Source organism: Balaenoptera ricei, chromosome 9 (assembly GCF_028023285.1).
Source record: "Balaenoptera ricei isolate mBalRic1 chromosome 9, mBalRic1.hap2, whole genome shotgun sequence".
NCBI classification, from domain to species: domain Eukaryota; kingdom Metazoa; phylum Chordata; class Mammalia; order Artiodactyla; family Balaenopteridae; genus Balaenoptera; species Balaenoptera ricei.
In genome coordinates this window covers 57,858,379-57,885,276 of record NC_082647.1, presented here as the reverse complement: position 1 = coordinate 57,885,276, position 26,898 = coordinate 57,858,379, and the positions used below count along the sequence as shown (strand labels likewise).

The window sequence follows — 26,898 nt, the reverse complement described above, 5'->3', positions numbered from 1 at the left end:
ACCACTATTATTCAACATAGTTTTGGAAGTTTTAGCCACAGCAATCAGAGAAGAAAAAGAAAGAAAAGGAATACAAATTGGAAAAGAAGAAGTAAAACTGTCACTGTTTGCAGATGACATGATACTATACATAGAGAATCCTAAAAATGCCACCAGAAAACTACTAGAGCTGATCAATGAATTAGGTAAAGTTGCAGGATACAAAATTAATGCACAGAAATCTCTTGCATTCCTATACACTAACGATGAAAAATCTGAAAGAGAAATTATGGAAACACTCCCATTTACCAATGCAACAAAAAGAATAAAATACCTAGGAATAAACCTACCTAGGGAGACAAAAGACCTGTATGCAGAAAACTATTAGACACTGATGAAAGAAATTAAAGATGATACTAACAGATGGAGAGATATACCATGTTCTTGGATTGGAAGATATACCATGTTCTTGGATTGGAAGAATCAATACTGTGAAAATGACTATACTACCCAAAGCCGTCTACAGATTCAATGCAATCCCTATCAAATTACCAATGGCATTTTTTACGGAACTAGAACAAATCATCTTAAAATTTGTATGGAGACACAAAAGACCCCGAATAGCCAGAGCAGTCTTGAGGGAAAAAAACGGAGCTGGAGGAATCAGACTCCCTGACTTCAGACTATACTACAAAGCTACAGTAATCAAGACAATATGGTACTGGCACAAAAACAGAAACATAGATCAATGGAACAAGATAGAAAGCCCAGAGATAAACCCACACACCTATGGTCAACTAATCTATGACAAAGTAGGCAAAGATATACAATGGAGAAAAGACAGTCTCTTCAATAAGTGGTGCTGGGAAAACTGGACAGCTACATGTAAAAGAATGAAATTAGAATACTCCCTAAAACCATACACAAAAATAAACTCAAAATGGATTTGAGACCTAAATGTAAGACCAGACACTATAAAACTCTTAGAGGAAAACATAGGAAGAACACTGTTTGACATAAATCACAGCAAGATCTTTTTTGATCCACCTCCTAGAGTAATGGAAATAAAAACAAAAATAAACAAATGGGATCTAATGAAACTTAAAAGCTTTTGCACAGCAAAGGAAACCATAAACAAGACAAAAAGACAACCCTCAGAATGGGAGAGAATATTTGCAAACGAATCAACGGACAAAGGATTAATCTCCAAAATATATAAACAGCTCATGCAGCTCAATGTTAAGAAGCAAACAACCCAATCCAAAAATGGGCAGAAGACCTAAATAGACATTTCTCCAAAAAAGACATACAGATGGCCAAGAAGCACATGAAAAGATGCTCAACATCACTAATTAGAGAAATGCAAATCAAAACTACAATGAGGTATCACCTCACACCAGTTAGAATGCGCAACATCAGAAAATCTACAAACAACAAATGCTGGAGAGGGTGTGGAGAAAAGGGAACCCTCTTGCACTGTTGGTGGGAATGTAAATTGATACAGCCACTATGGAGAACAGTATGGCGTTTCCTTAAAAAACTAAAAATAGAATTACCTTATGACCCAGCAATCCCACTACTGGGCATATACCCAGAGAAAACCGTAATTCAAAAAGACACATGCAGCCCAATGTTCATTGCAGCACTATTTACAATAGCCAGGTCATGGAAGCAACCTAAATGCCCATCGACAGATGAATGGATAAAGAAGATGTGGTACATATATACAATGGAATATTACTCAGCCATAAAAAGGAACGAAATTGGGTCATTTGTTGAGACGTGGATGGGTCTAGAGACTGTCATACAGAGTGAAGTAAGTCAGAAAGAGAAAAACAAATATCGTATATTAACGCATATATGTGGAACCTAGAAAAATGGTACAGATGAACTGGTTTGCAGGGCAGAAGTTGAGACACAGATGTAGAGAACAAACGTATGGACACCAAGGGGGGAAAACCGTGGTGGGGTGGGGATGGTGGTGTGCTGAATTGGGAGATTGGGATTGACATGTATACAATGATGTGTATAAAATTGATGACTGATTAAAAAATAAATAAATAAAATAAAATAAAATAAAATAAACAACAAGGTCCTACTGTATAGAACAGGGAACTATATTCAATATCCTGTAATAAACCATAATGGAAAATAATCTGAAATTATATATGTGTGTGTGTGTGTGTATATATATATATATATATATATATATATATATATATATATATATCTCTGAATCACTTTGTTGTACACCAGAAACTAACACAACGTTGTAAATCAACTACAGCTCAATTTAAAAAAAAAAAATAAGGAATGGGATTCTAAACAGAGGAATTTGGCAGGAAAGAAGACCCAAGATCCTGTAAAAACTCTATAAAGGGCTGGGCCCAATGGAGTACCACCACAGGGGGTCACCAGACACTAGTTTCTTGGCAAGTTTGTGGCTGCATGTAGAAGAAGAGAGTAGCCCTCAAGAGAAAAGGAAAAGAGGCCTAACTCATAATTCAAGCTTATGTTAACTCGTTTTCCACTTCCCAGGGAGGTAGAGGAAAACCCTGTTGATATTTATATCTCCCCAAACTGGAAAGAAACTAACCCATGGAGAAGAGCCAAGAGATAAGTGTGGGCTTCAATTTTTGTTTCCAAATGAGAAGGTGCTCAAAAAGCCACTGAACTGTCAAGAAGAATTTTGAAGTTAGAATGTTTAATCATGTTAACACACACAAATCAAATGTACTAAGTTGTCTCCAAACTGGCTGAGAAGACAGGACACTGACACTTACTTAGCCCACATATGTCGGAAATCAAGCAGCAGGTTGCCTTGCCTATAACAAAGACACTGTGGATAATCTGGGAGTTTTTTTGTTTGTTCGTTTGTTTTGTTTTGTTTGTTTTAAAAGCATGCTATGAGCTTCCACTTCCAGGAAAATGGAATACATGTGAATTTCTCACGGTGGCTCTAATGCCATGGTAAGCAAACCAAAACCTGAGCCTGCAAATGCCTCAAAGTTACAAAATTAAAACACTAAGGACAACCAATCACAAACAGCCAACTATAATCAAGCTATAGCCAATCAAGTAATTTTTTCCTTTGGTCCCCACTTTTTCTATTTAAGTCTTCCCCCTGGCTCCTTTCCTAACCACTTCTGGTTTGGGCTGCTGCCCAGTTAGAATTGATTTTTGCTCAAGTCAACTCTTAAAGTTTTTAACATGCCTCAGTTTATTTTTGAAAATCCTTAACATGTGCTTGTGAGTTTATTTACCTAGTTTTAATTGCTGTCTTGTCCTTTCCACAATCCCAGTGAGTCCCCCTTCTGAGACTGTTAATGAAGCCGGCTGTATGTACTACACTCTGTTTCCTCCACTGTGCTGCTTCCTCCCATGACCCTGATTATTCCCCCAGTGTTGGCTCAGCTTGTCTACTCTTTCCAAGCAGGCTGTGTTTCACTGAATCTTCCCCCGTGGATTAGATTTTCAAGGCCTTTTGTCATGTCTGCTACTTATCTCTGGAATTCCTTCCACTTTGCCTACATTTCTTAGGTAATGAGATGGTCAAGACTGAATACATTACTCACCAAAGTAGGACAGAAGGAACATTCTGCCTCCCAAAATTATGATGAAATTCCTTGAGCTATGCTTTTTAATAATTTTTTTAAAAAATCCATCTCCCATTTAAGATTTGAATATAATTTTCTGTCTACTGATAACTTCGGTTACATTTCTATTCCTTGGGTTTATCCTTCTAGTTCAAAAGTTACTTGTGAAAATATTTCTCTGGATGGATTAGCTTCAGTTTTTAGAGAGTATCATATTAATTGGAACATTTCGATATTCTTAATTTTCCAATTTTCAATTTAAAAAAAGTGTTTTTCAATCTGAATATAACCAAAGTTTTGCATAAGGGGAAATTAAAAAGTACTATTAAAAACGTAACATCTGGGCTTCCCTGGTGGCGCAGTGGTTGAGAATCTGCCTGCCAATGCAGGGGACACGGGTTTGGGCCCTGGTCTGGGAAGATCCCACATGCCGCGGAGCAACTGGGCCCGTGAGTCACAATTACTGAGCCTGCGCGTTTGGAGCCTGTGCTCCGCAACAAGAGAGGCCGCAATAGTGAGAGGCCCGCGCACTGCGATGAAGAGTGGCCCCCGCTTGCCACAACTAGAGAAAGCCCTCACACAGAAACGAAGACCCAACACAGCCATAAATAAATAAATAAAAAATTTAAAAAAAAACAAAAAACGTAACATCTTTTAGGAATACCCTATTCGAAATCATCTTGTTTAGAGAGTGCCAAACTAAATCTATTTACACAACAAATTCCTACAGATTGTTTTTTTAGAAATAGGATTAAAAGGCATTATAATTAACCTTTGGCCTTGACACAGCATCAAAATTAACAAAATGCTTTGCAGTTTACATAGTCTTCAATTTCTTTGTGAGTGGAAAGATGTTCTCCAGTGTATCAGATCTAAGAGCGATTATTCTATTCCCAACAATTTGAATTATGAAAGTTCATATAACTTTAGAATCTTTAGACAATGTGAAGTAACCAATAAAATAATTTTCAAAGAATATTATTAATTCAAAAGGGGTATGTTCTTAGTGATTCTTTAAGAATAAGAAAGCCCTCTATATGTAGTAGTAAACATGAAAAAAAACCCCACTGGTTCTACCAAAAAAACAAAACCCCAAATAAAGAAACACCTTCTTATCCATCCAGGCAGCAGAGGAGGCAGGGTAAAGTCAGTCCACCCAAGATCAAATGTTTTACCAAAAGTAAGAAAACATGAAGTCATTGAGAAAGGTCTTATAACCACAAAAAGAACTATCAAAAACAAGAAACAGTGATGCGACAAGGAAAAACTGTAACTGCTGGGCCTTAAAACATTTGTAAATTGTGCCTTTTGGATACTGAACATGATATTTATCAACAGTGAATGAGGACAAAGAAATTATCCATAAAGGAAAGATTGTATAAGACAAATGTTTGTCTAAATATACCAGGCAGGAAATGTTTTTCCTCTTTTTTTTTAAACAAATAAAGCACAGGTCAGTCCCTGCCAAAGAGCAGCATAGATTCACTTAACTGAAGCACTGACTTACTTTTTACCTAAAAGACTTCAGAATATTCTATGTTCATTACAAGTGGTAGATCGAGTATAACAAAGGTGGATTAATACCAACCATCCTCCTAGGAAACACTTGAGTAGAAAGTAACATAACTCTTACGCCTTTGACACAAAAAACATACACGGCAATTAGTTTATTCTTCCCATGGATAACGTAAATACTGCTATCTGATTTTAAGTGGCTTATTGTTGGCACTCTTTCTAAGGAAGTTTGAAAGTATTTCTGAATAAGTACTGATCCGATAAAATATTGATTGATGGAAACCATCAATCAATAATACTCCAATGTTGATAGACTACAATCTATTTACATCTGGTTTTCCACCTTTTGGTGACTTGTCTTGACTGGAGACCTAATCAGCATAAGAAAATTCCTAAATTTGTGTAGGGAGGAAAGATGCTCTGGGGCTTCCCTCCCAATTCTCAATACCCAATGTAAGACCAACTTCAGACATTGTTATCAAACAAGGATCTTAGCTGCAAGTGACAGAAAGCCAACTCAAACCCATATAACAAGGAAAAAAGGAATGCAATGGCTCATGTAGCTGAAAAAGCCGAGGTTGAACTGGGTTTAGGCATACTAAGATCCAGAAGTTCAAGGTATCAAGTGGACTCAGTCTCTCTTTCTCCTGAGTTCTACTTTCCTCTGTGTTAGCTTTGTTCATTGGCAGGCCCTCTCCATTTAATAATCCCTGGCATTTCCAGCTTCTCTTTCCCCCTGATTCCAATTAAACCCCAGAAAAGAAGTCTCATTGGGTATGCCTGAGTCACATTTCCATGCTTGCAGTCGCAAGGGGGTGTAAGAGTCTATGTGACCCATCTACAAGGACCAAGAATGAGAAAGGTGGTTCCCAAAAGGAAAATCAAAGTGCTGTTAGGAAAAAGGGGAGAAAGATGCTGGGCAAGTGAAACCTAAAAGTTGCTATCAAAAGTAGTCAGGACCCACTGGCTACATGTAGCAACCCCAAACTAACTTATACAGTGAAGATGAGAGATTCAATTCCCAAAAGAAGAGAGAAAGAACAAATGGGCAAATGGAACAGTAGATGTCCAGATTTGCAACATGGCACACTACAGGCATACCTTAGAAATATTGCAGTTTTGGTTCCAGGCCACCACAATAAAGCAAACATCACAATAAAGTGAGTCACACGAAATTTTGGTTTCCCACTACATATAAAAGTTACATTTAAATGGATAAATGGAGTGTATAGCACACGGGACTATATTCAATATCCAGTGATAAACCATAGTGGAAAAGAATACAAAAACAATGTATATAAATAAACTGAATCACTTTGCTGTACAGCAGAAATTAACACAACATTGTAAATCAACTATACTTCAATAAAATAAAATTTTTTAAAAGCTATGTTTACACTATACTATAGTCTATTAAGTGTGCAATAGCATTATGTCTAAAAAAACCCAACCTACATACCTTAATTTTAAAAAAATACTTTATTGCTAAAAAGTGCTATCATCTGACAACTCAGCCTTGCCACAAATCTTCAATTTGTAAAAAATACGTCATCTGTGAAGCACAATAAAGTACAATAAAACGAGGTTTGCCTGTATAAGGTTCTATTTCTATTATGGCCCCTATAAATATACCTTCCATATCTCTGAAAGCAGATATAGAAAATAAATAAATAGATAAGTAAACATCACTCTGATAACTATATTCTAATGAGGGAACTCTTACGGCTTCTCCAGGTCCTGTCTTCTGTACACTACCTGCAAGTAGGTTTATCTTCCAATACAAACCTGTCTCGTAAAAAAAGTTTCATTAGAAGGTACAAGCATCAGTTCGATTCTAGTACCTATAAATGCACCTGTAATAGCCTGAAAGTAGACTTGGTATCATGGAACATCCTATTTTCCTTTTTTCTTTGACTGCCAGAAAGGTGAAATAAATTCTGTATTATTTCAGTAATTCTTTGGTAAGTGAAACTGTACAGCTCTTTTCCCTCCACACATGACATCTGATTTTTTTATGTGTATGTATGTTTTATATGTATAGACTTATTCAAATTACTTTTGGAAATACAATGGGGCATATTTTAGAAAAAAGTAAATAAGATATTTATAAGTGTCAATCCAGAAAATCTTTCTCTGTACCCTACATCTGATTCCTCATAGTCATCCCCATTACAGCACAAGTTAGAAGACCTTTCAGGAGTTGGTCTATATCAAGGAAAATTAGAAATAAGTCCATGGTTCAGTAAAAGCTATTTTACCACTAGAATATGTACGTCAAATTTTGATAGAAAACACTCTATGACCAGACTCTGCTAAACAAAACAGCCATTTTTTACCTAATAAGAACCTTAAATTTATAATGCTCTTCACAATTTGCAAAGTTACCTGGTGAGGTGGCCAGTGTCAGAGCTATTATCATTAGTATCTCTGGTTTTCACATGCAAAAACCAAGTGTAGAGCGGTCCAGTGATTCATCCCAGGCCTCAAACCTTGATTTTGAACCCATGGGTTGTCCAGCCCCAGAGCTCCTTCTATTACAACATCCAGGTTTCCTCTAACAGGCTTCCAGGGGCTACTGCAGCTCTCTGGGAAGACTATAATCTTTGTCTCAGATTTATCAGCACCTTCATGAAGAGATTCTGGTAAATCATGACTTCTCAAGGCTAAATATCCTCTGCCAAGTAAACAACAGTGCTTGCTGCAACAGTAAAATCTTCAAAATGTTGGCTCTAAGACCACGAAATAGGGCTCTTTCAACTAAGCTCTCTTTACTATTCATTTAAATACAGAAGATAAACAAGCAGCTGGAGAATCACATTTCAACATGTAAAGTCTCCTAGAAAAGTGTTTTTGAAAGACTCTTCTCTTAAGATGCTCCTTGAACAAGAGCTTCCTGGTATTAGTTTCCTAGGGTTGCCATAACAAATTACCACAAACTGGGTGACTGCTACGGTCTGAATATTTGTGTTCCCCCAAAATTCACATGTGGAATCCTAATGCCCAATATGCCAGTACTAGGAGGTAGGGTCTTTGGGAGGTGCTTAGGTCATGAAGGTAGAGCCCTCATGAACGGGATTAGTGCACTTATAAAAAAGACCCCACAGAGCTCCCTTGTCCCCTTCTGCCACATAAGGACACAGTGAGAAGTCTGCAACCCAGAAGAGGGCACTTAACCAACCATGCTGGCACCCTGGTCTCTGACTTCCATTTTCCAAAACTGTGAGAAATAAATTTTTGTTGTTTACGAGCTATCCTGTGATATTTTGTTCTAGCAAACCAAATGGACTAAAACAGTGACTTGACACAATAGAAATGTATTCTCTCAGGGTTCTGGAGGCCAGAAGTCTGAAATCAAGGTGCTGGCAAGATTGGTTCCTTCTGGGGCCTTTGAGTAGGAATCTGTCCCATTCTACTCCCCTGGCTTCTGGTGACAACCAGCAATCCTTGGCATCCCTTGACCTGTAGATGTATCACTCCAATCTCTGCCCCCTTCTTCACATGGCCTTCCTCTCTCTGTATGTGTCTCTCTGTTCTTCTTATAAGGACACCAGTTATACTAGATTAAAGGCCCACCCTATACCAGTATGACTTCTTCTTAGCTAATTACAGTGACCACATTTCCAAATAAGTTTACATTCTGAGGTGCTGGTGGTTAGGACATCAACATAAATATATATATATATATTTTACATAATAAAGCATATTTATTATCATTATATTTATTAATAGGAGGAACTGTATTTTCTTTTTTTAAAAATAGATCTTTACTGGAGTATAATTACTTCACAATACTGTGTTAGTTTCTGTTGCACAACAAAGCGAATCAGCCATATGCATACACATGGCCTCATATCCCCTCCCTCTTGAGCCTCCCTCCCATCCTCCCTATCCCACCCCTCTAGGTCATCGCAAACCGCCGAGTCGATCTCCCTGTGCTATGCTGCTACTTCCCACCAACCATTTTACATTTGGTAGTGTTTATGTCAATGCTCCTCTCACTTCACCCCAGCTCCACCCTCCCACCCCACGTCCTCAAGTCCATTCTCTATGTCTACCTCTTTATTCCTGCCCTGCAACTAGGTTCATCAGTACCAATTTTTTTTTTCTTTTAGATTCCATATATATGCGTTAGCATATGGTATTTGTTTTTCTCTTTCTGACATACTTCACTCTGTATGACAGACCCTAGATCCAACCACCTCACTACAAATAACTCAATTTCATTTCTTTTTATGGCTGAGTAATATTCCATTGTATATATGTGCCACATATTCTTTATCCATTCATCTGTCGATGGACATTTAGGTTGGTTCCAAGGACATCAACATATATTTTTGAGGGGACATAATTCAACTCATAACACTGGTCAAATAAGGTTGAGAATTAGTCCATACTATGTTACCTTCTTTGTAAATCTGTATTAGCATATTAAGAATTTTGAAGTAAAGGAATCTGTTTATGCTTCTTCTAACTCAGCATTTCCAAAGTACCCACACATCATTTTATTTACTTAACATCTATTAACATCCTGAGACTCAAGTGTTCTGAGAAGCACACCACGGGAAACGTTGATCAGACATCTCCATATGCCAGCGATACGGTCCCACTTCCTAGCTGTTAATGAGGATTTCCATGGCTGCTGTGCTCAGCTAATTGCTCAGTGATGACAATAAGGTTAAGGTTGCAGCAAAACTCTTTCATGATGCTGTCTTACCAGTGCCTGTGCTTCTCCCCATTGACTCACTTAGCAATGTGGTGGGGTAGTCCCCAGAGTGAAGTGGGTAAGAACTTATGCTTAGTGAGTGTTAAGCCCTCTTCACTGCTGGGGGAAAACTAAAAACTGTTAGAGCATATCCTGTGGCTCCTGGCTAAGAAGCATTACTAGACTTATTTTAATTAGAAAATTCATTGTGTGTGCATGTGTGTATGCTCATCAAGGGCCAGAATTACTCCTTACTCATATTTGTGTATTCTAATTGCCTACCACAGGGTCTGGAATTCATTAATGTATTCAATATTTATTTTTGAATGTCCACTCTAATTCATTCACAATGTATTTATTGAATACTAAGTGCTAGGGGTTCAGCAATGAATAAGCACAGAGCCCGTGCTCTCAAGAACCTTGTATTCAAGTGGAGTAAAACAAACAATAGACAAGACTAGCAATAAGTAAAATGTTTTCAATAGTGATAAATGCTATGAAAAAGAACACAAAACAAGGTGATTTAATAGGGAAGTAGGTGGTTTCAGGGGGGATGATACTTTAGATGGGGTTGCCAGGGAAGGCATCACTGAGGAAGTGACATTTGCACTGAGCCATGAGTGATGCAAGAGAGCCAGCTATGGAAGATTTAGGAGAACAGCATGTGCAGAGGCCCTGAAGGGGTGAGAGGTTGATATGTTCGGGTGGTAACAGAAAGAACAGTGTGGCTGAACCAGGCTGAGCAAAGGCAGAGCATCAGCTGAGGTCAGAGAAGTGCACAGGGTGTGCTCAATAAACGGCATTAGAGAACCAAGTTAGACCATGCTTTCTGAAAACAGTATCAAGGCAATGGTCTACAAAGGATATTTTTTCAGATGTTAGAATTCACTGATGTAAAAAAACTTATAAGTATACGAATGTTATTATTACCCTGATATCAAAACTTCAAAATCTCTAAACACTTGGAAACTAAGCAACACACTTCTAAGTATTCTAAAGGTCAAAGAGGAAGCCTCAAGGAAAATCAAAAGATAAGGTGAACCAAATGAAAATACATTATAGCAAAACTTGTGGAAAAGAGCTAACTCAGTGCTGAGTAAAATCTGTAATACTAAACGCTTACATTAGAAAAGAGGAAAAGTCTCAAAGAAATAAACTAAGTGCACACCAAAAAAGAAGATCAAAGGAACTGAAAGCAAACAGAAAGAAAAGATAAGAGCAGAAATTGCTGGAATTGAAGATAGAAAAATTGAGAAAGTCAATAAAATAAAGAGCTGGTTCTTTGCAAAGATCAATAAAATGGACAAACTCTAGCAAGACTTAAAAGTGAAAAAAGATAAAACATACAAATTATCAATATCAGGAATGAAATAGTAGGTATCATCACAGATCCCACAGGCACCAAAGGGATAATAAGAAAATATTACAAAGAATTCTATACAAACGAATTTGACAGCTTACATGAAATGAAGCAAATGCTCAAAAAACACAAACTACTACAATTCACTCTATGAAACAGATCATCTGAATAGCCCTTTATCTATGAAGAAAATTGTACTCATAATTTAAAACCTCCCACCAAAAAAGAAATCCCCAGGCCCAGATTGTTTCACTGAAGAATTAACACCAATTCAAAACAATCTTCTCCAGAAAATAGAAGAGGAGGAAACACTTCCCAATTCATTCTATAGAGTTATTATCACCCCGATATCAAAACTTCACACAGATAGTTCAAAAAAGAAAACTACAGATGAATATTCCTCATGAATATAGACTTAAATATCCTTAAAATATATTAACAAATAGAATTCAATGATATATAAAAAGAATTATACACCATGACCAAGCAGGATTTATGCCAGGGATGCAAGATTGGTTTGATATTTCAAAAAGCAATCGATGTAATCCACACATCAACAGGCTGAAGAAGAAATTATATGTGGATTATATCTCCCTCACTGGCCAGAGGTACAACTACATTACAAACCCAGACAGGCTCTCAGAACACTTCAACACAAAGGTGCTTTAGGGCTGGGTGCCTTTGTAAAACAGGGTGCCTAATTTGTTGAACTCCTAAGACATCATAAGTGGTCAAGTTATTGAGACATGTGCTATCTATTTACTCTATTCTAGGTTAAAATTACCAACTCATACAATGACTAAGTCTATTTTCCAATTTACAGACATAGAACCAGGGCAAATGGAAAACAGAAAAACCAACACTCAGTTAAGAGTTAATAAAAATACTACTATCTCATTAGCTGATAAGACTTGCTTTCAAAATGAATCCTAAAGCACCATTTTAATGAAATTGCCCATTGACAGTTGTAGAGCAAATATGGTGAGGCCTTCTGTCATCTCTTTGAACTGGTGCACTGCAGAGTATCAAGAGCCGCTTGCCCGAGGTGGGACTTTCCACACTCCCGTGCCCATGGAAAATACGGAGACTGCCAAAAACAAACAGAAAGCCTACACAGGCTTAATGTCAGAAGTGTTTTTATTATGTGACTCAGAAAAATATAACACATCTCAGAGACATCATAGTGGTTTACTCACTTCCTATAAAAATACATTATTTTTAGAGGATTCTAAGAAACTGAAGCAAAGGCAACTAAACTCATTGTTATCCGCCTGCAGGACTGCGGAACACACAGCATCTCATTAGTCTTCAGTTACATAGCCCAAGGGTGAGAGGTTGGGGTGACCAAGTGGTAACGAAGCACACTTGGGGAGTAGGCAACTTGCCCAAGGAAGGTGAAGTATCTAAATCCAACTCTAGGTGCTATTTATACATATATCGTTCACCACAACCCAGTTCGTGCATCATCAACTCCTTCCTTCCCTCCCTCCCTCAGGGATTCTTTCCAATATGGATTCCCCTTCCGCCAATGAAACTATGCTATAGAAGTGGACCTCAAACCTGAAGACATCTTCTATAAGGCTTATTCTGCTCAAGGCAGGGTCATCTGTGGAATTCTGGCTTTGCGTCGCTGATGGTTTCATCATTCAGGAAGCAGGGGGAGGCACAGGGCCAGTGTGTGTGCACTGCACAACTGTAGGAGGCACTATTCCCGCTGCAGTCCATGCGACGTTGCCCCCTGCAGTTGTGTAGTACACAACACACAGCCCTGAAGGCAGCTTTTTAAACTTCAGTTTTCAAGTAAGGGAGAACTGATTAATAAAGGGAAGATGATGAGAGTGCTGGATGAATGGAACTACATTCCTAGGATTCATAGCAGCTTGGTCAAAAATGATCCTTATACCATACAAATAATTAATGCATATTGTATTGCACTGGGCACTTTACTAAGAATTTTACATATTTTATCTTTAATCTTCCACTATGACATATTATTCTATTATTCCAATTTTACAGATGAGGAAACTGAGGCAAAAGGAGGTTAAGTAACTTGCCCAAGTTCACCTAGCATGTTAGACCCTGGAGCTGAGTAGCTTAACTATTATACCATCTCCCCCAAGAGAAAGCAAAATTCAAAAAATGGTCAGGAAAAGATATCACAATCCTGTGTCCAGCCTAAGAGGGAATTTAGCTCTAGAAGAACATTAAAAAAAAAAGAGAGGGAGAAAAGAAATTCTGACTAGGGAGTTCAAAGCAATCATTCTGAGGAGGAGAAAGAGTTCTCTGAAGATGATAGTGTACCTGCCCACGGAATATTCTACTCATTTCACTGTAAAAAGTACAAAAGATGAAGAGAGAGGTAGGTGCATAACCAGAGTCAAATGCAAAAGAGTGACAAGTGACCTTCCAGGAGGTTAGAGCACAGTGTGACCTGAGATATCAGGAGCCTCAGGACAACTGTGTATGTGTGTTTACATATGTGTTCCAGGCCCGAAGGAGAAGGAAAACACATGGCTGCTTGAGGTATACGAAGTAATATTAATTAGGTTTAAATTAAAAAGGGGAATGTTCATTATAATTAGAAAAGAACAAACACTATTAAGATAAATGGAAGTCAGAGATACATAATACTCCAATAAGTAAACAAACACCTAGAAACTTTACGTTAGTTCAAGTCTTCCTCCTGTGGTTACAAAGGAACTAGAAGTGAGATCTAGCAGAAATTTCTGCACAATTCTATAAATGGACACAAAGTGTCTGAAGTCTGGAATTAGGTGAATAACATTCTAATATTGAGAGGGATTAAGCTTCCCACACAACCAGCTGGTGAGCTTACCATGGAATACTGGCAGATTTCAAGAATAAAATATTAAAAATTAGTTTGTGAGCACGTATAAAAGGTCATCATCAAAAGCCAGCATAGAATCAAGCGAGGACAAGAATACTAAAATATTTCCGCTTATCGTTTTGACAGTGTTGTTACTATTTTATTCCCAGCAAAGAATTTCACAAAATTTCATATTACCTTTGTGGTCAAACTAGAAAAACCTGGGGAAAATGATAAAAGGTAGTACACTCATAGTTCTAATATACCTGTTCAAAGAGTTCTGATGACCGGAGTTACCTTGTGCTGGGCCTGAAAGCTCTGTCCTTGGTTTTGTCCCACTTACATTTTTATCCACTTGACCGAGGACCTACAAGAAATACCACCTTATTGTCTGGGCAGCAAATTGGGGCATACTTCATATTCTGAATGGCAGAATCTAGAACCAAAAAATCCTAGACAGGCTACAATAAGGCCAAAAGTAATAAAATAACATATATACAACAATTGCATAAGATCTTGAATCGACATTTAAAATAATCCACTGCACAAATGTTGAAGAGGATAGATTTTAACAGCACTGAATCAGTGTAAGAGCTTTAGGTGACTACAAGCTCAAAATGAGTTAGCATCCTGCATACGATCTGATTATCATCATTAATGCTGCTGCAGGTAGCATTAATAGAAGGGAGATAGAAACTTTCCTATATTCTCTCTGATCAGAAAGCAGAACACAGGACAATGAATGTAGGCCCCATGGAGTACAGTTTCAGATCCAGGGACATCTCAGATGAGAGGCTGTGAGGAAGCAAGTTTCCTGATGCTGGAAATTCTCAGAAAGTAGCTAGGACTGATCTGGTAAGTATGCTGTAAAGGATATCCTGCCTTGTGAATACTCAGAGGTTATGGATATCCATAACTTTCCTAGTGGAAGGTTGCACTGGGTAACCGTGAAGCTTCCTACTAGCTTCAAAACTGTTAGATGTTACTCTGGAAGCTTCTCAGCACCTCATCTTGTTACCCCCTGGGGCTATGTATAATATTACGTATCCCTGTTGCCAGGCCCATATGCTGACTTCCATACAGACCCACCGGATCCTGGGAAAACAGGATGCTCCTGGACTTTGGGTTCACATAAGATTCCTGACGTTCCCTGCCTACTTGTCACTCCCCTACCTCCATGTAGATCTATGGTGGACTCCCCAAATTATGGTGAAGAGATCATTGTTTGTCTTTTATTTTTCAGGCTCAATTGTTATTTGTTTTCACTAAAATATTTTTTACCCCCCAACTCTACCTTGCCAGATGGACAATTTTAGTGTGATGCTGTCATTGCTAAATCTTCCTATTTCAAATGCTACAATTATGTCTTTTATACATTGTCCTGAAGCTCAGGGAACAGCAGCTCATAGCATCAACTGGTCAATACCTGCTCATCCCAACCCCTGCACAAAGTCTTCTATGCCACCATCATTTTTATTAAACTGTGATCGCTTCCCAAAGTTCCTCTTCATGTTCTCCTGAAGATGAAAGAGCAAAACAAGGGTCAAAGGAAAAAGAGAAGTTTGATTTGTAACAAAAACAAAACAACCCCCCCCAAAAACCCCACAAACAAACAAATAAACCCAAAAGCTGTTTTGGCCTAAAATTAAAAATAAAAACTATCAAGATGCCTTAAACCGTAAGAGCCCAGTACCTTTTACCATGGTTAAATACCAGCCAAACAACACTGCAAATTGCCAGTATGTTGAAAACTCCTCTGATACGTTCAAAGTGGTCAATCGAATTTCACTTATGAAAATCATCTTGGCTTTTCTCTATAAGATGCTTAGGAAAGCATTTAAACCCCCTTCCAACAAGTGAGCTTTTTAAAGATGAAGACAAAGTACTTACTGAGAAAAGAATATCAGGTACTGCCAAATCTCAGCCCCTCAGCGCGCGCTAATTACAATCTCATTTAGAATTTTATTATTGATACACACTTAAATCTCAGGGACAAAACTGCAGTTAGTTTGCTTGCAACAAGCCTTGTCTCAAAGATTAATGACTCAGAAGAGGTAACTGATGGGCCTCAGCTGAAATAAATTTTAAAATAACTATTCCATTATCTGAAGAAGCAGACACCAGGCGGTACATTTGTTTAGTCAATGAAGTTGAGAGCTCCAGGAGAGGTATGTGAACATACAAGCCTGGAGAGGAAAATATCAGGTCCTCGTATTTATAAATTTACAAATTATAAAGCAACCTATTAAAAGAATTGAGAGCACTCTTCTGACACTCTTAAGATATTAATAAATGGCAGGGTTGTATCTCCATTAATGCCTCTGTTGGTTTTCTGGGTATTTCCCTTTTCTTTGCCTCTCACTAGCATGCAAGTGCCATTTTTCCTCCTTCAACCCTCAAAGAAGCTGAATTACTAAAACCTAGTTGACACAGTGCAAACAAAAACATGTCCACTTGCAGAACCACTCGTTCCCCAAAACGTGGTGAGACTGAGGCTAGAGAAAGAGGCTGACCTTCTCAGTGGGGTGACTGATGAAAAAGGAAGGTATGGAGAAGAGCAAAGCGGAGAAAAAGGAAGGCAATTCTGCCAAATGGACAGGAGACCAGAGAAGGGACACAGTGCTGAGCTGCCCTGAGTGTGAACATTCCTATTACCTGTGGGCCACCTGCCACTCCAAAGCCCCAGACTTAAGCCCCTGAATAGAGACTGGGAAGACTGGGTATCTTGTTATGAAGAGGAGGCAAAAAAGAAAACCTTCCGCACACCTGAGGTGGAACTGAGCATAACATTTAGGATTTCCTTAGAAGCTGATATGGCAGCAGAAACACTAGCGCTGCCAGATGTATCATACCTGACTTTCTTGATTTACGAGTCAGAAGAGGGTCCCTTGGGTGGTTTACCAACAGAATGCATGAAGGAAAAGACTCTTGAGCATTTGCCTGTCATAATGGCATAAACACTGATTCTCACCTCCCCAAGTCAAGACACATCACTCACCTGCAGCAGGCTCTGCTATTAAATCTGGAAGCACTAAAAATGGAAGGAGCCCCAGTGAGGACCAGCATGCATTCTGCAGTGTGCCAGCCAACCGTTCAGGAAGGAGGCAAAAGTACAGCCAAGGAACTGACCAAGGGAGGCAATTCAGGCTTCTGAAGAAACGTGATGAGGTCCATCAGTGGCCAATACGTAGATCAGACCGCTACTAGAAGCTGTGATGGGAAAAGCACTGGGTTCAAGTGCTGCTTCCCTGCCTTGCAACGTGACTTTGGGAAGACAGCTTCAGCCTCCTGGGCCCCGAACACCATCTCCACAAAACAAAGTTAATATAATAACCACCATTTATTGAACCCTTAACTAAATGCTAGGCACTGTTCTAAGAACTTAATTTCACATTTTCTTTTATCCTTACAATAGTTCTATGAAGTAGGTACTATTATTATCCCATCTTAGATAAACAGAAATTTAAAATTATTGACACAGAAGAGTACCTAGAGACTAGGCAGGAATGAAAGAATATGAACTCAACAGAAGCACAGTCACCAACACACATCCAGCTCATGCCAAGCTTCCCTTATCAAATCATCAACTGGCCTCTCTCCGTCTGATTCAATGAATTGCTGAGAGAATCAAAGACAAAATCTCTGTAAAATACGATACATTATATTAGTTATTCCTGCAGTTCCACTTGTCTCACTGCTTGTGACTTATGCACCAATTAAAACTCTCCTGGGAGAATCTTTCTGATTCTACTCAAGTCAGAGTGAAGGACACACACACGCTTGGTGGCCTGTTCAAACACTAGTCACTCATAAAGGCTCACATGGGGAAGGCAATGCTCTAAGATTTATTCTGTAGAAAAGTATCGATTCTTATCCTAAAGTGGGGAAAAAAGAAAAAAGAAAAAAAAGGCCCTCTCAGCAGTCTGTCTGTAATAGCTATACTACAGTCCTTTCTGTGAGGAGAAAGTTCCAAGTGAACAACTGCTCTGGATCACTTCATCCCTGTGTATGTGCGTGTTTGAAGGCAGTGGCTCTCAAACTTTAGCATGCATCAGAGTCTGTCAAACTACCAACTGCAGGGTCCCACCCCCAGAGTTTCTGATTCCGAAGGCCTCTGGTGGAGCCTGAGAATTTGCTTGTCTAGTAGGTTCTCAGGTGATGCTGAGGCTGCTGGTCTGGAAACCAGACTCTGAGAACCACTGGTCCAGGGCACAGTCTATTAAAACAAGTCAATCTTCATCTCAGGCTGCCTGCAGGTGTGCAAAAAACATTAAGGAATAGAAGTATTTGCTTCTTTTTAAACTGCTATTGTTTCAGCTTCCAATGCCAGTGGGTACCTCTCTTCAACAATCAGTGAGTAATTAATCCTTTCCTCAGTACTGAGAAGTCAATAAACAAACATCAATTATGTGTCTGATCCAGGACAAGGACCTCTGGAGTGTAAAGAAGTTAACTCGTGACAGTCCTGCCCCAAAGAAACTGCCCAGTTGTTCAGGACAGTTTAGGAGGGAATTCTAGTTTGACGGGCCCAAGCCCTTGCATCTCATCCATTTGACCACTCCATCCATCGTGTAGTTTTGAGCAAAGTAAGATCCTGTGCTAAGTGCTGTCAAGGTGCACAAGGAAACACACAGATGGATGTTCTGGGTTTTCCCTCCTGTATACAGACTCCCTCCTCCCTTTGGCTGATGGGCCAAGGAGGTGATTCATTCATTTGAATGCAGAGATTAAAAGTATAATTCGAGTGCCTGCAGGTACGGCCTGACCTGAACTGTCCACGTCTCAAAATGCCTGTCCCTTGTTATTGAATAACATCTGCTGCTTTATTCATTTGTGTCTCCTGCTTGGATGCTTAAGACATCTAAGTTTGTCGCATCTCCTTAGTTTTCTCTGTGTCTCCCGCTTTCCCCCTCCCTTCTGTGCACCAACCACACTGGCTTTTCTGATTCTCAGGCACACTCTTCCCTTAGCCTCCTCACCTAACTCCTACTCATCCTCGCCTCCATGTGAACATCTCTTCCTCAGTGGAGTCTTTCCTGATGCCTACTCCAGAATTTTCTTTTGGCTTACATCTATTTATCCTGCTAGACTTAAGCTCCCTGAGAGCAGGTGTTATCTGTCCAATCCACTAGAGCCCTGCCAGTACCTGACACCAGACAGACACTGGTATGACCCTGGAGCTCACTCAACTGCTTGGGGGATGTGCTGGCTAGGGAAGGGGTGGCACTGGAACTCATCTTTCCAAAGAAAATGGCTCTCTCCTCCCAGACAAAGGAACAACACCCGCAGGCCCCGGGTCACTAGGTGGCGAGTTGCTGTATTTGCTATAAAAAAGCCTCCCCCAGTACAGTCTCTGTACTCTCCTAGCCCTGTCTCACCTCTCATAAGAACAATGGCAAGTGGGTAGGGGACAAAAGCTTCTCTTTTTTTTCTGTCCAAAGCTTGTAAGTTTCCCCAAGAAAGCCTATTCCTTAACCCATCATGTGTGATGTAAAAACTGTCCTGAGCCCAGTTGCAAGGCAGATGGCAACTCTGGAAAAAAATGATGCAGGTATACTTAGCAACATTCACCAAAGGATATGCCGATCAAAAAAAGTATCATCAGAACTAACGAACTACTCTTTCCTCCATCATTTTGGACGAGTTAAGAATTCTCATGTATAAAGCCTGACACAGCTTTGTCCTTGGGAGAGTTATGCAGCTTAAACTTTTTGATGGCCTTTAAAAATCTGCAGATGATAAGAATTGTGCAAATATTCTTCATAACAATAAAAAAAATCTGTAAAAAGCTGCACTGGTTTTAACATTTACAAAGAATACACCAGAGTATTAATAATTCTCTTGTCATTAATCATTGTCCAGAGTTAAATATCATTTTGTTAACCACTAAGTCTGTATTAAAATTACTCCAAAGAGTAAATATAAAATAGAAATATTTCTCCCCTGGACCACTTCTTTTTGCTCTAAGCACAACTTTTATTTCACCTTCAGCCACAATTTTTCATTTGAAAAGATAACTATGCTTTCAAAGTGAATTGAATTACAAGCCTTTTTTTATGACTACATTTCAGTGAATGGGTAAAGAAAAAGCTATTTAATCTAACTTAAAGTTTCACTTTAGCACTCAGCTAAACAGAAGATTTCAAAGGAAATTCTGCTTAAAGATATGATAAAATACCATACGATCCTGGCTTCAAGAGAAATTCGATTTCATTTTGTAAGTGGAGCAAATGAGCTTATTAGTCAAAGTGAACTTATAAGATCTCTATAGGTTTCATAAACTGAAGCAAACTAGTTCACTTGAATTGCTATGCATCTCCCTAGTATTAATGCGAAACAATGTATTTGTAGAAATCATCATTCTTTCTCAGGGGATAATTTACCAGGCTCTCATATCAACTTAAAATCTTGAATTCTACAGGACACATTCATACAAAATGTCAAAGTTCAGGAACACTTAGACACTAAAAGAAATGTTTTATAATAGTAAAGTTTTTAGAACATGTATAATTCCATTTATATTCTCAAGCTTTTCAATTTTATTTATCTTAAAATTAGTTTCATAAACTGTTATGATTGTAATAAAATTAGTTTCATAAACTGTTATGATTATAATTCAATATCATTACATAATATATTTGAGAAGTGTCTGGTAACTCTCTTGTTATTAGGTAATTTAATGATTCAAATATCCTGTTATTATTTTGATGTTATTTGCACTTATTAAGTTACCTTTTAATGAAAACACAAACAAAACACCTTTTCCAAAAAGTATCACAAAGATTTTTATTTTGAAGATGGGGAAAGCAAAGTATGGTTAAGCTAAAAGGTCTCTCCAACTGCATGGCTGAGTCTCTAACAAGATAAGTAATTCTCTGTATCAATTGTTATCGCCCAGGAAAATACCTTACCAGGCAGAAAACTGCTGTTCATACTATCCAGAGTGAACTAAAGTAGAAATTAAAGAAAGCCAACTATGAAATCTATGTGAAAAATAAGAAATAAGAAGCTCCTGATCAACTGAGAAATGAGATTGATTAGCTCTTTATGTGCCCAGCTGAATATGGCATTGAAACGCAACGACCAAGCTTATCTCATGTTTGTTTTCTTCAAGTGGCTGCAAACAGATAATGGCTACCAGCAGGATCTACCTTACAAGTACACAGTCTAGTTCCACAAGTAGATCACAATGGCACCAAATTCATACCTTTTCACAAGAAGGAAGATTTACTGTCAATATTAAATTGGCAGCAAATGAACAGGGAAGCGAGAGACTGAAAACAAAAAACTCATCACACAGATGCAAACTAACACCTCTCACACAGACATATTCTCAAAAAGTGTTTCACGTTATCTTGTGTGGGTTATGGGTACCTGCAGAGACCGATGGACACTGAGTGGCAATCGTCTCCTTGTCACCTCTGTGCTTGATCACATGTCACACTTTGCCCTTCACTTCAGCACCTCAGCTCTCGAAGACTCACAGTACACAAGGCCAGTTTCTCATGAGATGTTTCAGGATTGTGAGCTATTGATGTTACAGGTCATGCCAGTAATCCTGGACCAACACACAAGCTTCTCTCCAGTCAGAAAGAACATGCAAAAAATTCCTTATCAGACAGTTGGCAGGAGCGCAAGGGAAATTGATTTTTATGTCATATTTGTTGGTAGAATATCCCTGGCTTCAAAGCAAAGTTTAGAGTAACAGTACACAGTTACTAAAGACTAATTGAGTTCCGAAGTTTATCACTGGCTAAACTCACATTGTATCTGTGATACAAAGCAGATATTTAAGAATGGTGAACATATGACCCTGTACTTATGCTTGACTGACTAACTGGCAATTCTTTCCCTGAGTCAGCTAAGCCTGGTTTTGCTGTTCTAAGAGAAAAAGTTAAATTCAAAGAGAGTAAAGCTTACAGGGAAAAATATCCCATTATTTAAAAGGGGAGGGAGGGAGGAAGGGAGGAAGGAAGGAAGGGAGGAAGGGAGGAAGGAAGGAAGGAAGGGAGGAAGGAAGGAAATCCTACCATCACCATTCTGCATGCTACTCAGGCACTGAAGAGGTTTACCCAATGAAATTACTTTTCACCATTGGTTTCAGGATACAAGACCATTAAAATTAGAACACACTAAAAAACTCTCATTATAGTTTCATGAAATCTGCCTGCTGTGGAAAAATATCAAAATGCAGTCTCACATAGGCTGATCATGTTAGAGTATAATATTTATTAAATTTCATCATTTATGATCACTCTCACAACCAAATTAACCCTAACACAAACTTTCACATTTAGAAACACAGACAGCAAACTGATTTTTCAACTATTTTGCTTACATGTACTTTTCAACTGTCATGCAGTGCTCATAATTAGGAGATACTATACATTAACCCTCTCATATTATGCTTATTAAGAACCAAATTCAGAGGGTAGAAAAATGCCAACATAAATTCATTCTCCAAAACTGCCCACGAATGTATTGCCACTGTTCTTTCTAATCATATATTTATAGTACATTCTTCAGTAAAACGTATAACTGTAGTCACATAACAATAGTTATGATGAGGCAATATCATTTCAAGAAAGAAATACAACAAATGAAACTAAAAATTGAAGAGAAGCAATCGGGGCATATAAAAATCATTTGAGAACACCACACAAACTCCAATGCTTTCCACTTTCCAGTTGGAAAGAACATGCACAAAGTTTTCTTAAGACAGTTGTCAGGAGTGCATGAAAAATTGGCTTTCATGTCATGTATGTTGAGAGAAGATCAATGCCATTGAGGAAAAAGGACTGTGTTCATTATCTTTTGGGTCTGTCTATATCATCTATAGCTGAGAGAAGTTTTTGTCTTGCTTTCTTATTGATATGGGATCCCAGGCAAACATTTACCAGATTGGTCAGCTGCTTCGATGAATACTCCTGCTCGAAAAAAGAAGATTCAAATTTAGTACACTAAAACACATGTATGTGATCAATGCACAAAACAGGCAGACAGATATTCAGGTCTCAGTGGATAGTTACTGAGCACTGAGCACTACTCAGTGTAAAGCAGTGGAAACTGTAGTCAAGACATGGAAGACACACTGTTTACAGAGCTGTAACAGTGGGGAATAAGGATATCTATAGTACACACTTGAAACAGGAAGCACTAGAATCTTTTTAACATGGCACATAACATACCAATTAAGATCACACACTATGCTTCTTTCTATGACAGTCTTTGTTATTAGGTTATCAAAATACACTGACATTTCAAAATTTTAAAATGCCACTAAGTAAGCAGTTTCTAGCACTGTACCTTTTGCAAACATTTTAGGTAAAAGAAAAAAATCTCCAACCACAGAACAACTCTTCTGAGATATAACAGATGAATCAGGTAATAAAGGACAAAAACTTACTGGTGTTTAAACCCTCGTATTATAATTGGTAGCTAGAAAGTAAAATTAAGACTACAGTTGACCCCTGAACAATGCAGGGATTAGGGGTGCTGACCCTCCATGCAGTGGAAAACCTGCACATAATTGTAGTTAGCCCTCCTCATCCAAGGTTCCTCTATATTCGAGGATTCAACCAACTGAGGATCATGTAGTACTATAGTATTTACTATTGAAAAGATTTGCATAGAAGTGAACCTGTACAGTTCAAATCCATGTTGTTCAAGGGTCAACTATATAAGTATTTTTTTGCTGTACAAATCAATTTAGTTCCTGAATTTCAGATAAGTTGTTAGGATGAGCATGAATAGGAGCTCATCAGAAAGTTTTACATCTTCATTTGGTTCTGGAGGATGAACAGTAAGAGTTCAGCTCGGGAAAGTTGTGTACTATCATCTAATAAGAAAAGAACATGCCTTCACTGGAGGTAACTAACCAATAAAGACAGTGCAATTTCAAAACATGAGAAAGAGTTCATCTTAAAAATTCAGCAAACTGCTCAGTTTGTGTATCTGATCTCTGAGAGCACCTGTAAACACCTCATAAATTCTCTCAAGTAATCACTCAACATTTAGAAAGTACCACCCAAGCACTGCACTAGACATTGTGGAAAGTTCTCGGAAAAACAGGACAATCCGGGCTGCTGGGAAAATTTCACTGTGTTACAAATATCAGTTAGTTAAAGCTTTTCCAAAATACAATTACTAAAAATCTTAGTCCACTATATTAAAAGAAGAAACCCTAAAATGGGCATCGTTCTTACATCACGTAATGGACCTCTACGAGCTGTGCTTTTTCTCTTCAGCTACTTGTCCTTTTACCCCAAACCCCTTCCTCAGTACCAACCCCAAAGTGTTTACAGCTTACTTTACTAAATGGATTCTAGCAACATCAGCAGTTCGTCTGCATCTGGTTTAGCATTTTGGTTCTCAAAAGACAGAGGTCAATGGGACAAAAAGTGGTGACATTTTTCTCAATTCTGGTGTATTGATTAAATCACTGAAAATAACATGTACATTTCTACTTTGCTCTCAAAGATCTGAAACTGCCCTACAGTGGGCACATTTACACAAAGTTCAGGCTAATGGTCCAGACTAAAACTCATTTCATTTTTCTAGAGTGTTGAAACTAGAAAGGATGAGCCTGATAAAGTAAATATAAATAACTCCTTACTTCCTTACCCAGTCAAATGAAATAAAAATTTACTTAGCTTTTCCCACGATGTTTACAGTATTAATAAATGTGAACACTAGAGTTACTGATGGAATAAGATTTGGTGATAATTTTAACACTTCTCATATTTTCATTAAATCTGTCTTCACATACTGCCTATCTAGACAAATGATATATAATAACAATCATACCGAAAAGCTCCCTGTATTGAGCATTCTCCGGTGATACATGTTGAGTTGAACTGTGTCAAAAAAATTCAGCATCCAAAATAACACTTGCTATAAGTAGTATTTTTCTCTACTTACCTATATATTCACACAAAAGAAAAATAATCTCATCTATACTTAAGGTAAAATCTAATGTAGGATGAGGTTAAATTTAGCTATTTAAATATTAATATACCAATCACCACTACTACATGTCAGTGTGTTCAGGCCATCACCCATTCATTGTTCAGGGCTACAAGAAGGTTTAAGTTATATAACAGACTTTAGCTTGTGAATCATTTCAATGTTGCTATATTCAATTTGTCCTGATGTTAACCAACTTCAGCCTTCTCCGACAACACAGCTGCAGGATAAACACAGCTAAAGTTCAGACTCTGGATGCTTTTCCAGATAATTACTGCTACAGTTCACAAAGTCACAAAAGGATTTGATTAGGCAAAGGGCATTGCATAAACAGTGCGAATATGGTAAAGAACTGGCATAATTAGTTCATGCTAAAAAAGCAAATGTTTCTATTTCACCCATATGATTTTGAATTATATAATATACTAGACAAGAACAGCACAACGGATAAGGAATAAAAACTTAATTAACTGTTTCCCAGCTCTCACCCTATGCTCTTTGATCCAGCGTTCCATGTCATTCTCAGTTAGATAGTAGGCTTTAATATAGGTTTCCACGAATTCTTTATCTGGAATCGGTCTAATATCTGTTAGTTTTTCAAGTTTCATTAAAAACTGTTGAAAATCCAATTGCATCAAGGCACGACCCTCATTACTACACTTCTTGACGTTGGCATATCTAAGACACACAAGAATAAAAAAACATAAATGATGGGATGGTTAGAAAAAGAAACCTTTAGGTACTTAAACTTTTCTCTAATCCACATTTGGTGAGATTCTATGAGAAAAAAGAGCACATGAGCCTTGAGTCACAAGGACTGGGTTGTGTTCCAGCCCTGTCACTAAGCAGTCATTTTACCTATCTGGGCCTCAGTTTCCTCATTTGCAAAGCAAAAAGATCAAATAACTTCTAAGGTTTCTTCCTGCTCTACAGACCATAGTTCTGTCTACTCAATTAACATAATCATCTGTAAGAATGTTAAACTGGTATTTAACTGGTATTCCAGTTAATCTTAGTTTTATAAATCTTCCAAGATTTATAAAACTAAGCTATGAATATTCCCAAGTAATCTTAGCTTCATAAAACTGTTCAATATTTTAACTACTCAATGCAAAGAAAACAAATGAAATAACTCTCCCGTAAACACTCAGCAAACCTAAGAAACATGTAAACATATAAGCATAGAAAGTACATACATATTTTTCATTGAAAAAACACTTTATAGACTTATTCTGAGACCCCACACTACTAAAAAACTGTGTTCCAAGGTGGACTAGTAATAAGAATAAATATGTTAACCCTAACAGTACATTTTATTATTCATAAGTCAGTGTCTCATTCCTTCAATCATACAAAATGTGGAGAATTCAACACTAGGAAATGAGGTACTTCCCCTAAGGAAATCTGCAAGAAAACTCATTTATATTATTTAAAGTGACCAAGCTTTTTTTTTTAAAATAAGAAGTGTTTTATACACAAATATAACATTTGTGATTCACTTTTCTACTATTAAATAAATTTGTTAACAGTCAATCCAGTCATGATTGTTGATGGAGAGCCATTTGGGGATTTACAGCACTGCTGGTTTCAACCCTAACCCTAACCCTAACCCTAAACCTAACCCCTAACCCTAACAGATTGGATGGTGTATTATACAAAATGCCAAGGCTGTTGTCAGCTTCTCACCGTCACTTCCACTTTCAAACACATTCTTTTTTATAACAAATAAGAACCGACGAGAAATCAGATAAATGATAGTGTGAAAATTCAACTGATGTGCAATTCTAGATCACTGTGAATGGTCTTTGAAATAGCAGTTTGCTTCCCAGGGATATTTTAAATGTATTACTGATTCTTATTTGTATTCTAGATGTTACAGGCAGAGTAAGCATGGTCTCTGAGTAAGTGGGAAAATTACTTTTGATCTGTAAACTCAACATATGAAAGATTAATA

The 26,898-nt window shown here is 37.9% G+C and overlaps 1 protein-coding gene and 1 long non-coding RNA gene across 3 annotated transcripts in view; both read right to left on the bottom strand.

Moving 5' to 3' along the window:
- Positions 1-14,278: 14,278 nt before the first annotated feature.
- LOC132371978 (uncharacterized) lies at positions 14,279-21,923 on the bottom strand. The gene is made up of 3 exons (XR_009505046.1): positions 21,354-21,923; positions 15,406-15,496; positions 14,279-14,346 (listed from the first exon to the last, which is right to left on the bottom strand). It is a non-coding gene; the product is annotated as an uncharacterized LOC132371978 (long non-coding RNA).
- A 300-nt stretch (positions 21,924-22,223) lies between these two features.
- The window catches only part of VPS50 (VPS50 subunit of EARP/GARPII complex), a 128,532-nt gene continuing 123,857 nt past the window's right edge, over positions 22,224-26,898 (bottom strand). For both annotated transcript variants that reach the window (XM_059933852.1, XM_059933853.1), the window contains 2 exons: positions 25,433-25,622; positions 22,224-22,906 (listed from right to left, as the gene is read on the bottom strand). In XM_059933852.1, coding sequence (XP_059789835.1) covers positions 22,787-22,906; positions 25,433-25,622 — 310 coding nt within the window. In that variant the 3' untranslated portion in view covers positions 22,224-22,786. The remainder of the gene's footprint in view (positions 22,907-25,432; positions 25,623-26,898) is intronic.